Source organism: Leuresthes tenuis, unplaced genomic scaffold, assembly GCF_036924035.1.
Source record: "Leuresthes tenuis unplaced genomic scaffold, fLeuTen1.0.hap1 SCAF_11, whole genome shotgun sequence".
NCBI lineage: Eukaryota > Metazoa > Chordata > Actinopteri > Atheriniformes > Atherinopsidae > Leuresthes > Leuresthes tenuis.
In genome coordinates this window covers 24220496-24243424 of record NW_027325365.1, presented here as the reverse complement: position 1 = coordinate 24243424, position 22929 = coordinate 24220496, and the positions used below count along the sequence as shown (strand labels likewise).

Here is a 22929-nt window from a genome sequence, read left to right as displayed (position 1 = left end):
CCATCAAAAAACATAAAAAAGGTTTGCTAACTTGTTCTTTATCTCTATTTGATTTCAACGCAACTTCTTCTGATTACAGCTGTATTTAAATATTCACTTGGAAACTGAATGCTTTTGATTTTTCCAGGCGCAGCTCGATCGCATCGTTCAGTTGGGGAGGATAGTGACACCTAAACCTCGCAGTAACTATTACAATCCTCCACCCCCCATCACACATAAACCCAACACTCCAACCTTACAAAGGCCACACAGCCCTAAACCACCAGCACCCACTGCTCCTTACACGTACCACCTGCTGCCCTCAAACCCCGCTAAACCTTCATCCCCCTCATTCTTCGGTTTCAACCCGACCCCTCTTCCGCACCACCCCACCACCTCTCTGGCTCTCTTTGGAGGTGGGTGGCCTGTTGGAGGTATGTGCAGAGCAGAAATTAAATGTAAATGAAAGATCTTGAATAGGAAAAGTGTTGAATGATTTTAGTTTTTTTTTGCTGTGTCCTATTTCTAAGCAGGACGAGTCAGCTCTAGGCATCCCACAGCTGCACCTCCTTTCCCATGGCTGTTGGGGCCAGGAGGTGGAGGGATGAAACCCCGCATCACTACAGTGACCACAGCAAGTGTGTCAGTGCTGGCAGAGAATGATGTGTTGCTGCCATGCAAAGCTACTGGGAATCCTGATCCCACCATCGCATGGACAAAGGTTTCCACAGGTAAGATACAATACATCTTATTTACCCAGTTGGGTTTGCCATTGTTTTGTTTTTTTCTTCTTCTTTTTCAAACAATTACTGATGGGCACTGAAGGCAGTGGTTGTAAAGAATCTCCCCTTTTTTCCCCTTTGTCTTGCATGCTGTCTCAACAGGTGCCACCATCCCAGCCAACACCAAACATGGTCCCCGTTTTGAAGTCTTCAAAAATGGAACCTTTGTTATTAGAAATATCCAACTTCAGGATCGAGGGCAGTACCTGTGCACAGCCCACAACAGCTTTGGATCAGATCGGATGGTCATCACTTTAGCTGTTCAGACTGAAGCCCCCAAGATCCAACCGCCCAAGTCCACAGAGATAGCAATCTACTTAGGGAAAAGTGTGACTTTGGATTGCCTTGCCTCTGGAAAACCACCAGCCCAAATTTCCTGGATTCTCCCAGACAGGACATTTGTTCGAGAAGCTGGGACAGTTCACACTCTACTCTTTTCAATGTCTCTGCTTCAGAATGGAACCTTGCAAATTCATTCTGCCAATTTCTCTAGCAAAGGAGACTATAAATGCATTGCAAGCAATGCAGCCGGTGCTGATACAATAACTTATCACCTCCATGTGGCAGCCCTGCCTCCAAGCATAGGTGAAGGAGCAACAGACACAGTGATCATTCAAACAGGTATGAGACAAAAATGAAAATGTATATGATAAAAGTACATCCTATTGACGAAACATCTTCTATGTGGCTGACAACAAAATTTAAACTATTCTTTTATTTTAACTGATAAAATCCCACTTAAATAGGCAGGAGTGTGTATGTTCACTGCTCTGTGAAGGGTGAGCCAGTGCCTGCTCTGAAATGGACGCTACCAGAGGGCATCCACGTTAAACCATCACAATTTCTCGGACGCAGGCTATTCGTCTTCCCCAACGGCACACTGTTTGTGAAGAATCTTCTCCCATCTGATGGAGGGAGGTATGAGATGTGCACCTCTTTTTGTCTGCTTTGATATGCTTGTCTGTCTGCGTGTGCCAGTCAAATATCACCTTAAATAAGGAGATGCAGGTATCAACACCTATGAATCTTCACACGTGTTCTTAAATTTCCCAATCAAGAGTGTGGTTTAAGTCCTTTTTCTATTGATTTGTCTTGTACTATTGATCCTCTTTACACCAATTTCTGATCCAACAATGACAAAAAAAATAATTTTGCAGGTGTTTTTTTTGCTCACAGTTTTTCATTTCATGAAAAATGTCTCAAAAATATTGATGACTTATCCTACTTTCTGGGACATAAACAAAGTTTTTGCCCAATTACTTATTCATTTAAGTTTTAAATTTTTGTGAAGCTGATGTGGAATAGGGGCGGTGCCTTATCAAGCAATACTCTTACATTTTGTTTGACCAGTTTTAGATTTTATTACTGTATTACAGACAGTATTTGCAGATGCATTGATTCATTCAGCTTTTGTTATGTCAAAATATTTATTTCTGTCCACAGTTGCATTAACCTTTCTCCAAGATCTTATACTGATGATGGGAGAGTCGGACTGTTGCAAAATCTCTTCTCCAGCACATCTCAAAGATTTTCAATGGGTCAAGTTTCAGACTCTGTGGTGGACAATCCATTTTTGAAAATTACATCTCATGCTCCCTCTTCTCAACTTTTACAATTTGAGCCCTATCAATATTGGTGTAGTCAAGAACAAAATCTATTGATGGAAAAACCTGGTCATTTAACATCTTCAGGGAGTCAGCTGACCTACCTTTTGGGGCACATAACATTGCTGAACCTTGGCCTGACCACCTGAAGCGACCCCTTATCATAATGCTGGCTGCATAGCTTTGTATGGCAGGCTTTAATGGTTCCACCACTTCATCTGCTGCTCCTCTTATGCATCCATTATTCTGAAACTGTAAATCTAGACTCATCAGACCACACAACTTAACTTATAAATGGTTTTCTTGAAGCCACATAACTGTTTAGTCCCAATACCTGGAGTTCACTTATCAATGTGCTTGTGGGAATGCTCTTACTTTCAATATCAAACATTATCATGCATCCTACTCTTGATTTTCTTTCATTTGAAGCGATCTCCAATCGCGGTCATTCTAGATTTTCTTTCACCCACATTTCTTCTTGAAAGATGATGGTCACCTGCGATCCTTTCAGGTTTTAATAATGTGTAGTTTTTAACCCAGTTTGTTTGATGCAGTCCAATGATTTGACCCCTCTAAAACAGACCTAAATTTTCTATGACCACAGGATGTGTCTTCTGATATGGTTGTTTAAGAAATGAGAAGCTGCTCCCGGCATCACTTTGGGTTAAGTAGTCATTGTTAAATAATCATTGCGGTACTTTTTCAATAGGAGGCTCTTACCTATTTGCTTAGATAAATCCAAGTGGCCAGGCAGTGAGCATTGATTAGGGTTAGGGTAACATAGAAACCTTACAGTAGTTGCAAAAGGAGCAACTTTTCAGCTCATCTGGCTGTAAACATCCAAGACAAGATTGAATTACACACTGACTGAGTAATCTTCCAACATTTGGTCTTTTCTCTAAAGGAAGCATATTTCAAATGGTTTGTTTTATGCTGGAAAAACTGGAATGTACTCATCTTTATTGACTAATTGTATTGCTAATCATAGTCCATAAAAATAGCTTAAAGTACCAGGAGATAAACATTGTTATTCACATTGGGCAGAAAGTTACATGAGCATATGTATGGCCTATAGTCATATTTCTTTACCTGTTCTAAACATTATCAACAGCTGATCTATTCAATTTGTAGCAACAGAAATTAAGAATACAAATGTTACATCTCTTTTAACTGTAGTACTTAATGGCCTCTTCATTAAATGTGCCAATCTTTGAGGCCTTTGCATGTCTTATAACAAGTACTGCCTGACCATGTATGGGAGGCTCTAGGATGGAGGAGATTGTCATGAAAAGATGTCATCAAGCTGCTGTCAATCTTCACAGGTATGAGTGTTTGGCCATTAATACAGTGGGAATCGCCAAAAGAACAGTTCAGCTGGAGGTGAGAGAAGATTCCTCCTTCCTCCAACCTCCTCCTCTTCCCATCCCTCCTACCCACCGCCACGTCTCTCCATCACGCCAACATAAAGTCTCAGCTATGTATGGTTCTGCTGTCTACCTCCACTGTCCTGAATCCACTGGATCCCCAAGAGGGACTGTCTGGCAGCTGCCTTCCAAAACCATCCTCGAGCATCGATACAGGCAAATGAAATATCTGACATTGTGACTCCATGGACTGCCACAGCACTGATGAAATTTTAAAATACGTGAAAAGGTTTAAGGTGCCATTGAACTTCATTGACTGCTTTAATCTAAAACACATTTGTCTTCTGCCATCCTCCTTCAGCCCAGAGAGACCAATTAAAGTATTCCGTAATGGGACTCTAAGGATTCTACAGCTAACAGAGCTCGATGGTGGAAATTACCAGTGTATCTTTCAGCGTCCCAATGGAGAAGACATGGAACTCTTCCAGGTACGAACAGAACAGATAGTGACAGATAGCCCTGAGGTTTATTTTGCTACCAATTCTTAACAGTTGGTCTCAGTCTATTTTCTAACTCATGGCACTTTTTCTTAAATAGAAATCTATATCTTGTTAACACTCAAAGGCCTATGTATCCCGTCAGGATTTAAAAAAAGGCTCCAGCGTTACAATCTCACCAGGTCTTTAAGGGTTAAAGAAAATCTAAATAGATTTTTGCATTTTCTTTCAAGAATCACAAATGAGGTCTTTCCTAACACTTTTTTTTTTGCTACATGAAGACTGGTTAAAACATACTTTGCGATGCACTAGATATGCATTTTTTTTACAAGATCACAATCACAAAAGAATCATCTAGACAGACTTTAAGCTGCAGTTTTGGCCAAGCCATAGTTTGTCGATTGGTCACTACTACTGGCAGCTTTGGAGGCGTTTTAGTTTTGACAGTAGTTTATAATGTTGACAGGAACAAGTAATCTGATTGCCCGATTTAGCTTGTAATAGGCAATGTCTGATGGTTCCATCCAATGCCATGTGGTTTTTCAAAGTGTCTGCTATTTTCAAAAGAGTTTTGAAGACTGACTTTACCAATAGTTGTATAACAAACCACCTGGCTGAAGGATAACATATAGCAGCTTGTATTTCAATGTTTCAGTGATCAAAGTCTCTACTTATGTGTCAGTTTTCTTTGAGATTAGAAGTACTGGTTCATGTGCCTGCTGTTATAGGCTTGCTATATGAACTTGTGGGATTATCTTTGTTACTACAAATCAATCATAAAGCCTGAATTGCCACATAATCTGTGTGCTCACAGATGATTGCATATCACCTGTTAAGAAGTTTCCTTGCATCAGCGGGGACTTGGGAACCACTCCAGACATAACCCTAACCCACAGAAAAGGAGAAGACCTGCTAAAGAGACCCCTAATCCAGATGACCTCAAGCACACAAGTGCACTCACATAGGTCCCTAGCAACATGCTGGCCATGCTTTAAGTATATTGTATAAATAATTTCAAGGAACAAGTAAAGAACAGACAAAAGGAGAAAGATTCCCAGATGCAGCTGATTTTTAGATGATTTTTACTCTGCCAATTTGTAGATAAATGACTAATTGTTAGTATTTTCATTTTATTTTTTCAACCACCTCCTTAATGTGTTTACTTTAACAGTTAGAGGTGTTGATGACCCCTCCCAGAATTGAACATGTCAAGACTGCACAGACCAGGGTCACTTTTGGAGAAAATTTCCAGGTATGTGGTTGAAGCTCAAAGTTGAATTAAAGCTGAATATCCTTTCTCAGACATAATTAGTTCAGTTTCAAACTGTGGACTTGTTGTCAATACCATCTATCTGACAAAAAATAAATCCTGGGCCTCTGGTCAGGGTGGGTTGTGTAGTCATATAAAACATCTATTATTGGCTTCCTGTTGCTTTTAATCTTGTATTTAACCTAGTTATGACCCAATTGTCCAGTTGTTAGTAGAAATAAACATTGTTGCATTTGTCTTTCTGTTCCACTCACCTCAGGTGGACTGTGTTGCAACTGGCCTCCCTGACCCAGAGGTTTCCTGGAGTCTTCCTGATGGAACTTTAATCAACAATGCTCTTCAGTCAGATGACAGCGGCCTTCGTAGTCGCCGCTATGTCATGTTTGGGAATGGAACGTTACTTCTGCAGCAGATAGGCAAAAAAGATGAGGGTGACTACACTTGCCATGCTAAGAACAAACTTGGCAAAGATGAAAGAAAAGTGAATGTCAAAGTGGGACCAAATGCTCCACAAATTGGATTCAAATCACAATCACTGGTTACAGTAAAATTAGGGGAATCAGCTAAATTGAGTTGTCAGGCAACTGGGGAACCTACACCAAGAATCATGTGGATCTCTCCGCGAAAGGATGTGATACCAGTGTCATCAGACAAATTTAGGATTATGGAAGATGGGATGTTAGTAGTGAAGAAGTCGACACTGGCCGACGAAGGGAAATATGCATGTGTGGCACGGAATTCTGCTGGCGATGATATCAAAAACATGGTAGTTGAAGTTGAACCTCAGGAACCTTTTATTAACAATATGAAAGGGAAGAGTACTGCAAAGCTTTTGGGTATTTCCTACCAAACAGCCCTTCTAGATTGCAGAGTGGAAGGAAAACCTGCACCAACAGTCTGGTGGATTACTCCTTATGGCCAGTCACTCACAACACCCTACCTTGGAGGTCGCTTCCAAGTCCATAAAAATGGGAGCTTGGAACTGAGGGGAGTAAGGAAGGCAGATGAAGGCAGGTACACATGTCTAGCTAAAAATCATTTGGGTGAAGCCTCGCTTTCAGTTGAATTAGAGGTGGCATCGTTAGCTGAGAAACCTAGCTTTGCTGTTCCCAATATTGAAATCTTACCAATAAAGCAAGATGGGGGTGAATTGATCCTAGAGTGCCCTGCTCGTGGCAAGCCAAACCCAGAGTTTTTATGGGTGTTACCCAATGGGACAATGTTACCACCTGGTCTTAGACTTCAACGCTTCACCCACCATTTTGGTAACGGAACTCTGCGGATCTCTCAAACAATTGCAACTGATAAGGGAGTCTACAGGTGTCTGGCAAAAAATGTGGCAGGACAAGCAGAGAAACGTTATGCCCTGGAGGCTGGCAGAAAGCCAGTCATCAGAGGATCTACAGGTATGAATTTAACAACTATATGGCTCATCTGATTCCCACTGAACAAATGTTGACTATGGAGACTATGTAGCGCATGCTTTGTAGCCGCTTCAGAATTTCGTCAAGCAAGACCACTTTCTGTCATTGGTCTAGTCTGCACCTGAGTATGATATCTGTGTTCAGAGGTGTTCTTGATTTAGAGATGTTCAGTTCAAAATTAATTATACCACTGGTAAAAAAAACAACAGAATCATAGTCAACTGAATTAAACATTTCCGAGTGCTCTAAAAGTATGTGAAGAGTATTGCCTTCCTTGTTTTGTTTATTATATCTGTTGATTTGCATTGAATCTAATTACTGATATAAGTTTACTTATCCAGGTGGGATAAAGATCACTTATGGCCTCAATCTCAACCTTCCTTGCAATGTGGATGGCTGGCAGAAAGCATCAATCGCATGGACCCTACCCAATGGCGTTGTTTTGGACAAACCTCAGACCTTTGGCCGAATATCTCTCCTCACCAATGGCACCCTCCAAGTCAGGCAGGTGGCCACTTTTGACAAAGGAACATACATCTGCAAAGCCTCTAACACCTTTGGTTCATCAGCATTCTCCTACCCAGTCGCAGTGATGGTTTACCCACCACGGATCACCAGCACATTGGCCTCCATTACCAGAGTCATCCGGGGAACACCAGTGATGCTAAAATGTGTCGCAAATGGTATCCCCAAGCCAGATATCTCATGGACATTACCTGGGCGCACGACATTGCTTCCACATAACCGGTATACTGTGCAGGGAGGAATTCACATGACAGAGGAGGGTAGCCTGGTCATACAAAACCCTGTACTCACACACTCTGGTATTTACAAATGCAATGCTAAAAATGCCCTTGGAACAGATTTCAAATCAACATACCTACAAGTTGTATGAGTGACAGTTACAGTCCGGAGAATCTCATTGTAGACAATGAGTGGATGGGGATGTTCCTTTTCTGACTTTTACTGTACAATGTAAGGATGCTCTGCTGGCAGACTTTAAGCTGTCTGTCTTATGGCTTTGCTTCAGATACTGTGCGCTGCGATGTCAACTTTTGTTGCTGAAGTTCTTTTTATTGTTGTTGTTGTTAGAAGTTTGTTCAAACTCAAACATTTGTCACTTGACCTTAAAAAGCTATTTCACATTTCGACCACCCCATCCCCTCTCGACCCATCCTCCTCCACAACATTATGGTTTGTTAACTCCCATATCTTCCAGTACAATTTTACTTTTACTTTGATGTGAAAGGCATGTTTTGCAAGTGCAATGACTTAAGGGCGCTTCTTTCTTGGGTTTTATATATGTAAATGTTGTTTGTTCCACATATCTACATATTGTTGTCCCTGTTTTAGCAGAAACATAATTTACAGTGTTTTCAACTTTATAAATATTAGTTGTTCATATCACACAGCTAATATATCTCTGAGAGTTCCCTTCAAATTTTACAGAAAATAATTTAAATAAATAAATTAAACTTCACCTTGATGAGATGTCATAATTTATACATGTAGATCTGTCATAAACTACTCTACCCATGTGCTTAGGTGCCATATGATACAAATTTTCAGGGACTTTTAAATAAGGTTATAGTTACTCCCTCTTGCTGCTCTACATTGTTAATCAGTGAATTACACTATGTATCGATATAATTTATTCACATTCATAATGATGGGATGAACTGGTTCATTGTAGGTAGGTTGTGAACTTTTACCAGTGCACATAAAAATATTTAAGTATATAATTTATAAGTGAATAAAACATACAGGTGTGTATTGTTTTTATCAGTTGTCTCTTCACCCATTCATGCAGCGTTTTGTTTTTTCTCTCTCCATGAGCACCTCAGGGGAGGAGTTATGGATCAAACTGGATGACTGACTCAACTTAGCACTTTTCACCTCAGATGAGCCTACGCCCAATAAAAGAAAATCTATTTGCTATGAATTTTCCTTTCAAACCAAATAAAGATTGGCAGGATCGAAAAATATTTATAAAAACATATATATATATTTATGTCGATAGATTTATTCACAGAACTGCACAAAAGCAGTCTGTATTAGTTGCTACATGGTACAGCCTGGGTACAATTTAGAATCTCCAGTTATTCTAACATGTAGGTCTCTTGACTATTGGAGGACAAAAGCATTCAAGGAGAACTTGCAAAGTACATAATGATAGGCCTCAGTCGAGATTTGAACTGGGAACCTCCTCGCAGTGAGGCGACAAAGATAATAACTAATCTGCCCCTATGCAGATGTTCCCCTCAGATCTCCACTTAAACTTTGCCCCACCATTTATACCATCAATTATATGGAGCTGCCTTAACAGTGCTGACCTTTGAGGGAACGAGGGGACTTATCAAATTATTCTTCCTCTTCTGTTAGACTGTAAACTGCAACAATGATATCAGTCAGACTGATATATGAGAGTCCAAAGAGATAAGATGATGCATTGGCTATTATCTTCACCTTACTGAAGTATAACAAAGACTGCCCTTTTGTTTTTCCCTTTAAGCCCAACAGGCAGCTGCTGTTGAATTGGCTGGGAATCGAATCAATCAGTATGTGACGAACAACAGAGAAAAACATTTGTTATAAATGATAGATTGGCAGTGCGAGAGGTGTGTAATATCATGACAAATGTAGGTGTAAAACAAGCGAATTGTTTGGTTCATGTACCAAAAAAATGTGTAATGTAAATGAATTCTATATTTCACTGTTTGTTTGTGTTCACCAGAATGTGAATGTCCCACTGAGCATCGCTCTGAGACAAACAGGCCTTTTACTGAGGATGAAGGGAGCTTTGTCACAAAGAAGCCTTAGGATTGTCGGACACTGCGAGAGTGTGTTTGTTGAGCGTCTGTGTGAGAAAGAGATGATGTGAGTCTCTTTGAGAAAGCGTGCGTGTCTGTTAGGAAGAGATTGTGTCTGTGTGGGATTGTTTAGCACAGCGAGTGGCACGCCTATGCTTGTGTGTAAGAAAGACGCCAAGAGGAGAAACAGGACGAGTGTTTGGTGATTCTGTCTGCATTTCAGTCTGATATCAACAGACAGACAGGGAGCATGCGTACAGATGAACAAGGGTGGTGTGTGTGTGAATTTTAGGGGCAAAATCGAAGCAGAGCATCTTAAAACGCATTGCAGCTCCAGGTGAGGCACCACTTGAAAAGGTGAGTCAAACGCTTTCTGTTTCATTCCTGAAAAAACATCAGCTTTCTCGTGTTAAGGCAATTATGGAAAACATGGTCAGTGTGTCCAAACAATTATGAAATCTGCACCACTTGTTGAAATCAGTTAATCGGTGTGGATAGTGATGGTGTGGAGAAATATGCTAAGATTGTCTAATGCTATGTTATTTCTCGTTGTGTTAAGACAGTGACTCTAGGAATTAGAATCAGTCCGAGCTGAAATTTCTCAGGTTCTATGAAATGGTGACTTGGCCCAGAGGGTTTTCATAGTGAGGGACTGTTGGTTTCTTTTCAGATACTCTCTGACTCTCTGTTGTTGTTTTGTGTGTGTTTGTGATCATTTATGTGTCTTTGTGATTGTTTTGACTGTTTGTGGTTGTCTCTTTAGGAAAACTCAGATTTATGATTGGTCAATTTAAGCAAATCTCACACATTTAGGTAATTCTATGTGATCTCCTTTTAAAAGCTAATTCAGTCACTTAGTAACTAACTAAACTTTTTGGAGGCCCTCCTCCCGCTTTGAAAACCCCTGACTTAGCCTTTAGTCCTGTTGATACACCACTTATCTTGCTATCTAACATTTCTGATTGAGCCTTTAATGAGATTATCTCGGGATTTTGAGGTTAATGTTGATTTGAAAAGACATTTTGGTATTCTTATTCCTCAATCCCTTAATCGGGCCTGGAATCTGGGGACTCTGCAATCCTGAGCGTTACGAACATTTTGGTTCATGGAATGTGATAATATGACCGGCTGATTAGTTCACGTGACTTGACCGTATGAGAAAATATGAAGAAAACTTGACTTTCAGAATAACTAAAGAGGCAAATTACAAATCTATTTTCAGGTTTACACCGTAAATCAATTGTATTGCACTTTGTGATAGTATCCCTTATTTGTTAATTCTAATATAAACCTGTAGTTGTGTTGTCTGTGAATTTAAATGGTCTGTTAAATAGACATGTAAGTCTTCTTATTTCAGTGCCTGTAAAATGGTTCTGATGTCCAGTGCTCTTATAGTTGTGCTTGTTGTGTTGTATCAGCAAAATGCCAAAAGTAAAATCTGAGACGCATTTAGATGAATTGAATTATATTGTTGCTTGCGCATGAGTGTGTAAGCGAAAAAATAACTGCTGTGTCTGCTCCAGGTGGGCCCAGATTCAACCACATGTAAAAGCTCAGCAGTTACGAAACAAGGTGTGGAAAAACTCCCCCTGGATTCTCCAACAGCAGATTCCTTCTGTATTTTCGTCTTTTTAACTGCTAACCTACCGGTTCAGCACCGGTGTTTGCTGCCCACTGGGCAAAATCCACGAAAGAAAAAGCAAAAAACAACAACAGGTTCCCCTGTCATATCTAAGCATACGGATAAATGGTCTCACTGAAGGAGATTTAATCAGCATCATGCCATACCATTGGTGTGTGTTTAATGGGAAAATGACAAAGTTTCATTCCAAGACTTTACATTTGAAAGTTTGAGTTCCTAACATGAAAAACCTCAATCTTGAGGGTTTGCATGACTGCATCCATGTAGCACGATTAATTTTGCAACATGTCGTTGTACAAGGAAGGTGTTAAAATGGACTGCTGACACAATAAACCATTTGATGCAAATTAATACAAATTCAAACATCCTCAATATAGTGTTCATTTGAACCCCAGTGGAAACCTTTGTTAAGTTTGAGTTGTTATAGATAGCAAAAACCTTCCCTCTTCTCTGGCCCCCATTTTGAGTAGTTGTTTGCTTAACTTCCCATTGGAAAACCACTTTGTTTCCCTAAAAGAAATTGCTGTATATTGCAGGTAAGACATGCACAGTTCGGCTTGACCATTTCATTGGACTGTTTATGTCAGAGAATACATGCACAGGAGTTATTGACGAAAGTAAGTCTTACGCCACAATGCCAGGTGGCATGGTGCCCCAGTTTAACTTCTTCCTGTTGACCTGGTATGTCATGGACCACAACAACTGACAACCAGTTTCGTTGGCAGATAAATGTTCCCATTCCAGTTACCCTGTTGAGTGGTAAGTTTTACATTTCTGTACACTTTGTAAGTGCCGTATGCTTTACTGTTTTTACAAACAAGATACACATTATCCCTTACGATGACTCTGCTGTTACTGGCTTCTTCTGGTGTCTTCTTCTTTGTCTTGGTCAACGTCAGAGATGGGAGCTGTTGAGCATGTGTGGAGTGTGCAGGCCCACTGAAGTCTAGTTGAGCATCCATGTGCAGCCACACAGAAGTGATTCAATCCCTTGCTGCATTATCCGGGTGTATTAGTCTGACTATGAGAGCTTTGAGTTTGAGTGATATTGTTTAGACTGCCTTGTTTACATGTATTTTTAAAGTCTGGTTTAGATTTTTTTCTTTCTTTTTCTTTGTCATGTATCAAGCAAACAAGCTGAATGACAACTTTACTTCACACAACCTCTTTTTAAAAGAGAAAAGATTAAAATATCTCTTCAAGTGTGTCTTTTTAAACTTCAACAGCATTGCTAGCAAAAAGTCAATTGTAAATGTAAATTATATTAATGATGGGAATTTTTCATGGCTGGCCTCAGTCTATAGAGGACTAAGAAGTGTAGGCCTCCTGACAGCTCACAAACACTCTCACACACACAAATAAAATAATTTTTGAGTCTATATTATTAATAAACGTATTATCTCATTGATGGTGACTGCAAAATGAGCAGTCTGGCTTCCTACAAACGGTCCTTGGCACACAGTATTTTTCCACATAGAAAGTCGACATATTGGACCTACATATCAGCTGGTGATTGTTTTTATCTTTTACATTGCTCCTCCCTTTAAGGCTTCCGTCTGAAGGAAAGCGAGCATCGCCTGTATTGTTGCTGCTCTGGTCTCCTCCTCCTTTCCCCTCCTTTCACTCGGCAATCCATCCATCCTCCCCCACTCCTCTCCACACTCGCACCCCACTTGCGCATCGCCTCCTCCGGCACAATGACCAACGATTCCCCGGAGGAGGAGACCCGAAATCCGGGCGGCGGAGGAGTTGGTGGAAAAGGAATCGCTAGAAGAAACCGAGCGGACGACAATGTCACCATCCTAACATCCTCCATGGATTTACACAGAGCCGGCAGGAGCCGAGCAAGCAGCGGCAACGATGCCGCCCCGAGCATCACATCCTCCCTGGACCTGAGCACCTCCTCCCTGGAGACGAGCATCCAGACGCGGATCTTTAAGATAATCGTCATCGGGGACTCCAACGTTGGGAAGACGTGCCTCACCTTTCGCTTCACTGGGGGGAGCTTCCCCGATAAGACCGAGGCTACCATCGGCGTGGATTTCAGGGAGAAGGCAGTGGAGATTGAAGGGGAGACTATCAAGGTAAAAGCAGCAGAGGATGTAGAGCAGTGGTGTTTCCTCACTCCCACCCCCTCCTCCTCCTCTCCCTCTGTTAATCAGCTGCAGCTCAGAGGATGACACAGGGCCATTTCTTCCCTCACTCTTAGAAAAACAGACTAGTACTCACAACACCAATGAATCTGTGGAGGCATTCTACAATTCAAAATCAAGGTCCATGCTGTAGAAATCCACCACAATCCACACCACACGCAGAGCAGAACAAAGAGACAATATACCTACTGAATTTTAACATATCAGCAGTACATGGATTGTCTATTTGTTTGAATTGATTTTACTATGAGTGTCCTCTGGATTTTCAAGAAAATGCCATGAAATGCTTGAAAATGAGTGTAACAGGTTTGTGGGGTAGAATGCTTAGATATCCATGATCAGCAGGTCCAGTTTTCTATACATTACAATACAAAAGTGTAATGAACAGAAAAACTACATTCAAGCGTCAAGTGCAAACCATTCCAATGTTGATGCGATGAGTGATATAAGCCACTTAGTTCATCATATATTATATCAGTCACAACAACTACAGCACAACTAAAACCAGTGGCATTGTAGATGAACGCTCTAGTACTGTGATGGTATCTTAGTAAATGTGAGATTAAAATTTCATGATTTCCATTAGGGACAATGCATATTGGCAAATGTAGGGAAATCAATGGAAGACCACAGCAGAATGACAGATCAGTTGTTATATCTTCACAAGCAATGGTTAAAATTTCAGGGTTACTTTCAATGGCTTCAACGAGCTCACTCATTAACTTGGCTGAGGTGTGTCTAATATATTAGACTTTAATTATTTCACTTTTCTGTCCTCACTTGGAAAATCAATATATATGTTACCACAATGGCAAACCTACCCATAGAATTTGTCTTTATATCATCCCCTCCCCCCCTTTCTGTCTTACTTCAGCAGGCTGTGTGCAACCTCCAGATGCCCCCTAATGCTGACTCACAAGCAGACAAACACTGTTCACTTTACATATTAGGTCAGTTTGTTAAAATCTCTGAAACCCCTAAAAGATTTTCTTCATTCGTTGTGTACTCACTGAGGATAATTGTATTTAGGTGTAAAAACTAATCGTATGTAATCTAGCAACTTTTTGATTTGCAATCTATGAGCGTTTATTGCTGCCTTTAAAGTTTCAGTGTGTAATGTTTAAGGAGGCCAGGGTCTCCCAGTATACCCCCCTTATTCATTATTTGCTCCTTTGTGGATGTTACCCCATTTTTTTCAAGCCTGGGTCTTGGGAGCTTGGAGGTTCTACACTGTATCTTAGCTGTATCGGACTGCATTCCTCTGGAAACAGATATCCGATGTTGCCTCTGCAAAACTCTTGGAGCCAGTCTTTGCATTTGGGGGTCATGGCCCAAGTGGTCAGATTCCCATTGGAACATCTGTTGCCTTTACTTCCAACATCTTTCTTAAATGTATATGTCAGCCATTGGTATTTTTCTAGCTTCTCGTGTCTCTTCTCGTGCCGACCTCAGAGTATGACAGGTTGCAAAGATCCCTTTCAGGTGCAACAGCCTTTTGTTTGAGGTTATATTCATAAGTTATACCTCCAGTCCCACAACTTGATAGGCACGTTGAATGTTTTTGTTGAAGAAAAAGACAGATATGGGTCAAAATAGTTTAACACCTGTCTTCGTAAAAACCAAAATTATGGAACTGCTTAATCATAATAATAATAAAAAAAACATGATTATCTTTTCATTTGCAATTCTTAAATAAATACTTGCATAATTCCTTGAAAATAGAAAACTCACAACAGAAGAAATAAGAAACAAATGAGGTGTCAGTGTTTGTGACCGAACTGTACGAAATCAGATGAAGAAAGAGAATCCAGAAAAGCCAAACATAAACTATCATGAAAACCTAAACAGAAGAAAATAAGGTTGCAGCAGGATGAAGATAAGCAGTCGTGGACTGTGGATTATTGGCTGTAAGTGATAGCCATTGGACAAGAAGATGACTTGGAACTTTAAAGTAAAGGAAGTAAAGGGAGGTGGCAGTTATCACCTCTACAGTAAATCTGCAGAACTATGACACTTTTCTTTCCGTCCATTGACAGGAGGTTTAGTGATGCTGAGGTCATTTATCGGGATGATAATTGCCACAGAGAGAAGAGTAAAACTTTTCTTCAGGAAAGACATTTCAACTTGATGACGTACACAGCTGATCTGAATTTATTTAAAAACTTAGAAACAGAAACGACAAATAAACAAAAAAAAAGGTTCACGACAAAAAAATGAATTAGAGGGCAGTTGGATTATAATGATGATTGAATTGAATTTTACTGAATTCCATTGGATTGCATTATGCTTTCAAAAAATGTCATTATAGTTGGATTGAACCGTATTTAATTAGACTTGTACTGAACCTGTTCAGTGCAAAGCTGATCTGTCAACTGCTGTGCAAGAGAATTGGAACCTGATTGATGAAGAATATTGTTTTTCATATTGTTTTTCAATAGTGAGGTCCATGTTTAAAATGATTTAAACACTCTGAGATGAGGTGCAACAAAGTACTAACTGGGATTTATTAATCAATCAATTCATTTGTTGATCAATCTATGATGTTTTCCTCATCTTTGAGGGATCTACACTTTTTTTTTTTTGCAGGTAATTTTGACAAAGCCAGTGCTGTTAACTGTTAATGAATGCTTTCGTATCAGATCTGTGTTGGCTTTTTTTTTTCTTTTTTTTTCTCCAAAACAAAAAAAAGGTGAAATAACATTTACCAGGATAACTAATTGTATGCCACAATTTAGGATTGATATGTCATTAATTTAAATGCATGACCATTTTTTTCTATAGCACTCAGGCAACACACAGATTGGCAACAACAAATGGAAAAGACTGCAGAGGCCTAAAAATAGTAGAGCACTAAGTATAGATGTTCATGGAAAGGTGTCAAACTAATGGCAATCAACTCAAGTATGTTTACAGCCAAGATTTCTTAAGGAAACAGCATCGGTGTTGCATTGCCTTTACTCACCCACTCACTCATCCATTTTCAGTAGTTTTTAGCTTAGAAAGAAAACAACTTTTTTATGTATTCAGAACATCTGTATGGTGGGTTTTAAAGAGATAATTCTGTTGATAAATTAGGAAACTTTATATTCATCTTCATGGGATCCACTTTTATGAAGTATTAATGGGATAGCATTTTTTTTATCTCCCTGCCATAGTACAGCGCAAACTAGAGGTTGAGACACAGAGAGCTTTGATGTTCTCAGCAGTAATAATACAACAATCAAGCTCTGGTGGGGAATTGCCAGATGGTCCTTTCAAACGGTAAAAGAAGATCATTCAGAGCTGAGCTGAGCGTTGGGAGCTTTTTCCTGGTAATATTTTAAGTGTTCCTGATCACAGAGTTTGGAGCAGCATTCAGCAACCTGACTATAGATGGGCCTCCAGTGTATTAGCAGCCTGCAGGTTTCCTTTGGATCTTAACCGTCAGTCGTGTCTGTTTAATTTCTGATACATATGATTAATACTGGTCAAAGCCTCTGCTAATGATTACTCAGAAAATCGCATTATGCTGTAGAACAGTGCTCTACTGAGACCATGTAGACAGGCACTGTTTCCTTTGGACACAGAGCCAGGCGCTGGTTTTAACAAGACTTTATGAACTTAGGCGACTAATTCTTACCAGATTCACTGTCATCTTCTCATTTACTTAGTTTTACAATTTTGAGCGATAGAAATTGAAATGTCCAAGCCCAGAGGTTCCTGTCAATCAGTTATTTTATAAGTCAAATCAGATAAAGAGCTCAGTAGTATTTTTAGTCACACAGTCCCCTCTGTCACATAGAAACTGATTAAGTCATAAAAATCAAAAGACTCCTATGCTTTTTTTCATCGACCTCTACAGGTACAGGTGTGGGACACAGCAGGCCAGGAGCGCTTTCGCAAGTCCATGGTGGAACACTACTATCGCAATGTCCATGCAGTGGTCTTTGTGTATGACGTCACCAAGATGGCTTCCTTCCGCAATCTGCAGACATGGATAGAGGTTTGGAATACACTTCTAAACAACTGAATATGAATGGAGAGTTTTTGTAATGAATGAATGAAGCAGTTTGCTTGGAATGGAGCTGGATCACTGCTGACAGAGGTTGCAGGAAGATTTTAGTGAAGACCCTTGTGTTAGGCTGGCCAAATGCATTTGAGGCTGTGAAAATGGAAGGACTGTGTAAAAGGTAGCCAATGCAATATGCTCGTTGTAACAATTGCTTTAAAGGTCTTTAATAACATATAAACTGTTTCACTTCAAATATACTGTACCGGAGTCTTGAGCCACCCCTCATTTCTTTATAAATTTCCAGGAAAACAGGAAATAAGTACAGTGATTAACTGAGCAGAAATACAGCATATGAGGCAAAAGCAATTCTAATGAGCTTGATAGTCAGTATTTGATAGTCAACACAGCCTGAGCCCTCTTAGGCAATCCTGTGTATCATAGAAACATGTTCACAGTATTCTGTTCTGTTCCAGGAGTGTAATGGCCATCGAGTGTCAGCATCGGTGCCTCGAGTTCTGGTGGGAAATAAGTGTGACCTGGTGGACCAAATACAGGTTTGTGTACACAAGCAAAGACTCCAACATGCTTCCATACTTCAGTCATCATTAAGTTCTCAACCATGTCTCCCCAGGTGCCCTCCAACATGGCACTGAAGTTTGCAGATGCCCACAACATGCTGCTTTTTGAGACGTCAGCAAAGGACCCGAAGGAGAGTCAGAATGTCAATTCCATCTTCATGTCTCTGGCCTGCCGCTTGAAAGCCCAGAAATCCCTGCTCTACAGAGACGTGGAGCGAGAGGACGGGAGAGTGCGACTCACACAAGAGACTGAAACTAAGAGTAACTGTCCCTGTTGAGGAGAGGAGGAGTGGGATCCATAAGAGAAGGGATGAGAGAAGATGAGCTGGATTTGTCAGGGAGGAGTGGGATGATGGTAGAGCAGGAGGGAAACGAGTCTTAAAATAAGAGTAACATTTCTGGTTTGGGAGGAGGATGGGATGTTGAGGCTGACACTAAGAGCAATGTGTTAAGGAACCAGAGGATAGGGTGGAGGTGGACAGGAAGAAGGTGTTGTTCAAGGAATTAAAACCTCATCTGAATTCTTGTTCTTGAAGATGTGATGGGGGGGAAAGGGACATGGGGTAATGATGCATTTAATAAGGATTCAGAAAATGACATGATGCTGCCTTTTAGACTACAGCATAGTGTGAAAATTCTTCCTGTCATTTCAGCTTCAACACAATCTGCGTAAATACACTTTTTTTAGGAGATTCTGACAACTGATAGCCTGGAAACAAAGTTTCCCTGAAACAAGCCCTGGCATGGCATTTATTGCAGATGTTAAAAATAACAGTTCAACAAGGAAAGATAAATTCGGGGATAAAAAAAGTATTAAAATACAAGAAATACAAGGTGGTCACAGTCTGATGCACCATCTCGGTGATGACCCAAATGAAAAAAGGGGAAACAATAGGACTCCCTGGAGTCTTGATGACAGGGAGACTTTGGATGAAGCTCCGCGGGCATCAGGCAGGGGTGGAGATGAGGATGAGGACGGGTGTATCAGGTGTGTCAGTCTGGGGGGAGACTGACAGAACAGCAGTTTAACAGCATAGGAAAAAAACAGAAGTAACAGGATGAAAAGTCCAAACGTACACACAAAAGCTTCATGATATGCTATACTTTTTCTCTCATTTATTACTAATTTATTACTTATCATATATTTAGCCCTCACTGAAAGCAGCGCATATCAACCTTTTTCTACTGCCTTAAAAACTAAAAAGCTGCTTCCTTCAAGCATTTTCATGTCCAACCAAACATTCTTTAAGTGGATTATTTGAGAAGATGAATGAGCTTTTAAATGTGCCTGGTATCTACTTAGCTTAGTACCTTGACAAAAGGTTTCCTGAAAACAGACCATTCTTGGGTTGTCCGGCAGCATATCACCTATTGATTTCGAAGAAGATCCTCTAACCGTTATGCATTCTCCTGCCAAGAAAGCACATGACAGCTCCTCTTTCTCCCCTACTATTGATGTAAACATCCTCTCAAAGTTTTCCCTGTGGCAGAAGGGCTTAGCCAGCTTTCCAGCCTCAGCCCTATGTGACTTTAACCTCGCCAGTCTCTTACATTCTCCTTAGCAATTCAATGTTCTCTGGTGAATATTTTTTCAAGGTAGAGGCCATTTGGCTGCCTTACGTTAGGGTGCATCAGCATCACTGCCTCTGATATCAGAAAGTGCAGGAGAGAAAACTGTGACCACCCCCCCCCGCCTTGTATGGATAATGAAGACGCCTTTTTGCTGCTACACAGCTGAGCCAGGAGGAGCTGCATGAGTTCCTCCTAATGTAGAGGAATATGCTCAGGAGTGTCGATGGTTGATGGATGTGATATTTTAATGTATGCAGAAAGGCAGAATGCTTCACACTTAGAAAGTTTCCTGCTGGGCTGCAGGTTGAACATACTCTACATAGCTTGGTGTTGAAGCCGTGAGGTCTCTGTGTGATAAGGTCGATTATATCGATCAAATATCCTGACTGTGATATGTGTCAGACTGATATAGCAGCACACTTACCGTATTTTATCACTGTAGCCTACTTTTGAGCAGCGCTATTAATATATCAGGATGCCGTATTTAGAAAATTCAGATCAGTGGGTGTTTTAAGAGCGCCCTTCTCTCCAAGCTGACGGTCTGATGACCTGATTAATTTAACACATTGAGAAGTTTAAACACTGTGCAAATCCGGAGAGCCTGAGGTCCATCGTGCTCATATGACCTGTGTTTTTCCATCATTTCAATACCTGCTTATGTATGACAGCAGGATAAAGCAGCTTTTACAAGTGAATTACATGTCATTGCTGTAAAATAACAGGAGAAGCTGGATTTATTCTGTTATTACGATCGGATTCATGACTTGTGAAGGAGATTTGATCAACCATACATACAACCCAGAGACTAGGCTCAACAGGAAATTAGCAATGGAAAAATCTGGAATAACATAAACCGATTCATTATGTCAAATGCGTTTTCTGTTTCCTGTTGTGGGTGGCTGGAAGATGTGGGTGCACTCTGCAACATTTGAACCTGTTCAGACCTGGTGCTAACATGTGCCTTTGGACAACGCTAAATACAGGTGTGAATGCACTCAGAACGGATTAAGGACGCATTTGGATCTGATAGCACAGGCCACTTTTGGACTTGGCCTGAAATGCCTGTGGCCACATTCTTTTAACTATGTGAACGCAAATGTTACATACATCACATTTAGGGACCATCTCCCTGACATGACTCCAAACAAACAGCTGAGCTCTCACCAGGATGTTTTTTCTGTTCTCCTGGTTTCTTGATATAGTACATTCTGTAAAGAAGTACGATCCAAACTCAGTGTCCATCCATCCATTTTCTATACCGTCAATCCGTCAGTCGGGTAGCGGGTGGGCTGGAGCCTATCCCAGCAGTCCTAAACTCAGTGTATTTTATGTTAATTGAAAAAGGGAACAAAGCAGTGCCAGAGGATTTGTCCGCATTTGTTTTGGGTGAGAGTCACCCAAAGAGTTTTTACATTTGTGCTCCTGATAACTGAGGAGTGGAGGCTACTAGCTCTGTTTAACCTGCCAGATCACCATGGTAACATGGTAATGTGTGAAACCTGCTCATAACCTGCTCCGAAGTAGTTTATGCTTGAAGTTTTGGATTAAATCATCTTTAAAAAATGGCATAATTTCACTTACATTTACATTTGCTTATTGACATACATTTACATGCACAGTTGAGTCAAGCTGCAGTTAAAGGTCAATATGGCCATTTAATTGGACTAACTGCCGTTGTCCCAGTATATGCTACAAATAATTTAGCTGGTGGTAAATTGTTACCATGTTGAGAGGTGAACTGGACAGCTTTACAGCTCTGTACATTTTGTAAGTTATTATACATTGTACTAATTTTACAAAAATATGAACATTATCCTTTGTGGTCATTCTTTGTGGTTACCAGCTTCTTTTTCTGCTCCTGTGGTTTGGTATCTTCTGTCATTTCCGGATCAAAGCTGTGGAAGGGACCTGCAAGTTAGTTTGAGTCTATTTGAGTGCATACATGCAGGAGGGAGTCAGCTTCCAACTGCATTAACTGGGTGTGGTAGACCAGGTTCAAGAGCATAGATTTCGGATTATTTCACTAGCATGTTTAAATCCAAGTGTGGTTTGGTCTACCTCACACAGTCGGCATTGTTACATGCACAGTTGAGTGGAGCTAAAGTTACAGCTCGACTCTGCCATCTAACTCAGCCACCAGTCCTTGTACTTTTTTTACATGCAAGGGAATGGAACTGTATTATTGACTGACTGAAATATGTCGATGTTGTGGACTGTGTGAGAAACTATACGAGGCATTCTGCGGCTTCTAACTTTCTCTGTAGGCGTAAGTATAACTTAATTCACTGCACAGATTACTGCACAGTCACTACAAGTGACTTGAATGTTGATTCTGTCAGGTTATAAAATTTGGATTTTATTAGAGCAGAGCTGGAGTTCTTTAAGTGGAAGCAAGTTGACGCATAGTCTTAATGGGTTGATTTTCAAACACAATTTCTGATGTCTGAGTAGAGAAACAGACTGATAGACTGAATGAAAACAGCTTTATTGGAAACGTTCAAAAAACTTTACTGTTTTTACAGTAAGATGAAAAAAGATGGAAGTTGGACGCATGTACAGACTGCCTAGGCCCATTTAAGTCTTGTTGAGTGTATATATGTAGGGGTAAATCAAGCTAGCTAACTGATCCCTTCCTGATGCTATTCTCATTTAAATTAAGTCAGGCAAAAGTACAGAATTTTTTGCTAATGCCTAACATTGCAACCAAAGTAGCAGTTAGCATGGATGTGTGATGCAGGCTATGTGCTTAATTGCATATAGAGTTTGTAGCAGATGTGAAACTCCATTTGAACTCTGAAATAAGATGAAGTTCACAGTGAAAAATGTCAACTGGAGCGCCCCCCTGACGTCAGATTTCTGACTCAGAAAGTCAGGGGAACCTAAACAACCCTGACCTCAAAATCCAACGTGGCTGCCCGCCCACAGAAAGTGGTGACAGTTGCAGTAATAAACTGTAACATTTCTGTTAGTTTCTGTCTCAGTAAATTAGTATCAGTGAGCACACCGTTACAGTGTTAGTATGTGCAAATTAAAAAAAAAAAGAAAAAAACCCCAGTGAAATGCATTATTATTAGAAGCTTGTGCTGGTAATAAAAGCCAGCCTCGTCAGTGAGCACAGTTGTGAGCAAATCTCGCTTGTTTTCTGACCTGTAACTGGAACATGGTCCACTGGGGTGTGAAGTCAGTTCTAGCTCTGAGTTCCAAGACAAACGGAGTGCAGCCTAAGATCTGATTACCATGTGGTCACTCAGAACACGTGGAGG

At 40.5% G+C, this 22929-nt stretch overlaps 2 protein-coding genes across 2 annotated transcripts in view; both read left to right on the top strand.

Moving 5' to 3' along the window:
* LOC140318410 (matrix-remodeling-associated protein 5) overlaps positions 1 to 8374 on the top strand; it is a 29051-nt gene extending 20677 nt beyond the window's left edge. The window contains exons 9-17 of the mRNA XM_072396221.1: positions 128 to 413; positions 510 to 710; positions 864 to 1382; positions 1508 to 1679; positions 3688 to 3945; positions 4091 to 4217; positions 5398 to 5478; positions 5756 to 6902; positions 7262 to 8374. Of these exons, the coding sequence (XP_072252322.1) occupies positions 128 to 413; positions 510 to 710; positions 864 to 1382; positions 1508 to 1679; positions 3688 to 3945; positions 4091 to 4217; positions 5398 to 5478; positions 5756 to 6902; positions 7262 to 7815 (3345 nt within the window). The 3' untranslated portion in view covers positions 7816 to 8374. The remainder of the gene's footprint in view (positions 1 to 127; positions 414 to 509; positions 711 to 863; positions 1383 to 1507; positions 1680 to 3687; positions 3946 to 4090; positions 4218 to 5397; positions 5479 to 5755; positions 6903 to 7261) is intronic.
* Positions 8375 to 9871: 1497 nt separating this feature from the next.
* Positions 9872 to 22718, top strand: rab33a (RAB33A, member RAS oncogene family). Its single transcript, XM_072396219.1, has 5 exons — positions 9872 to 10087; positions 12921 to 13456; positions 17367 to 17507; positions 17990 to 18070; positions 18148 to 22718. Exons 2-5 carry the CDS (start codon positions 13070 to 13072, stop codon positions 18370 to 18372), a joined length of 834 nt encoding a protein of 277 aa, XP_072252320.1. The 5' UTR covers positions 9872 to 10087; positions 12921 to 13069; the 3' UTR covers positions 18373 to 22718.
* Positions 22719 to 22929: the final 211 nt, after the last annotated feature.

What these genes read in the sequence shown, in the direction of transcription:
- rab33a (XM_072396219.1), top strand. Translation starts at nt 13,070, where the DNA reads ATGACCAACGATTCCCCGGAGGAGGAGACCCGAAATCCGGGCGGCGGA. An exon ending in ATCTGCAGACATGGATAGAG is followed by an intron (nt 17,508 to 17,989) that starts GTTTGGAATACA and finishes GTTCTGTTCCAG; the next exon opens with GAGTGTAATGGCCATCGAGT. An exon ending in ACCTGGTGGACCAAATACAG is followed by an intron (nt 18,071 to 18,147) that starts GTTTGTGTACAC and finishes ATGTCTCCCCAG; the next exon opens with GTGCCCTCCAACATGGCACT.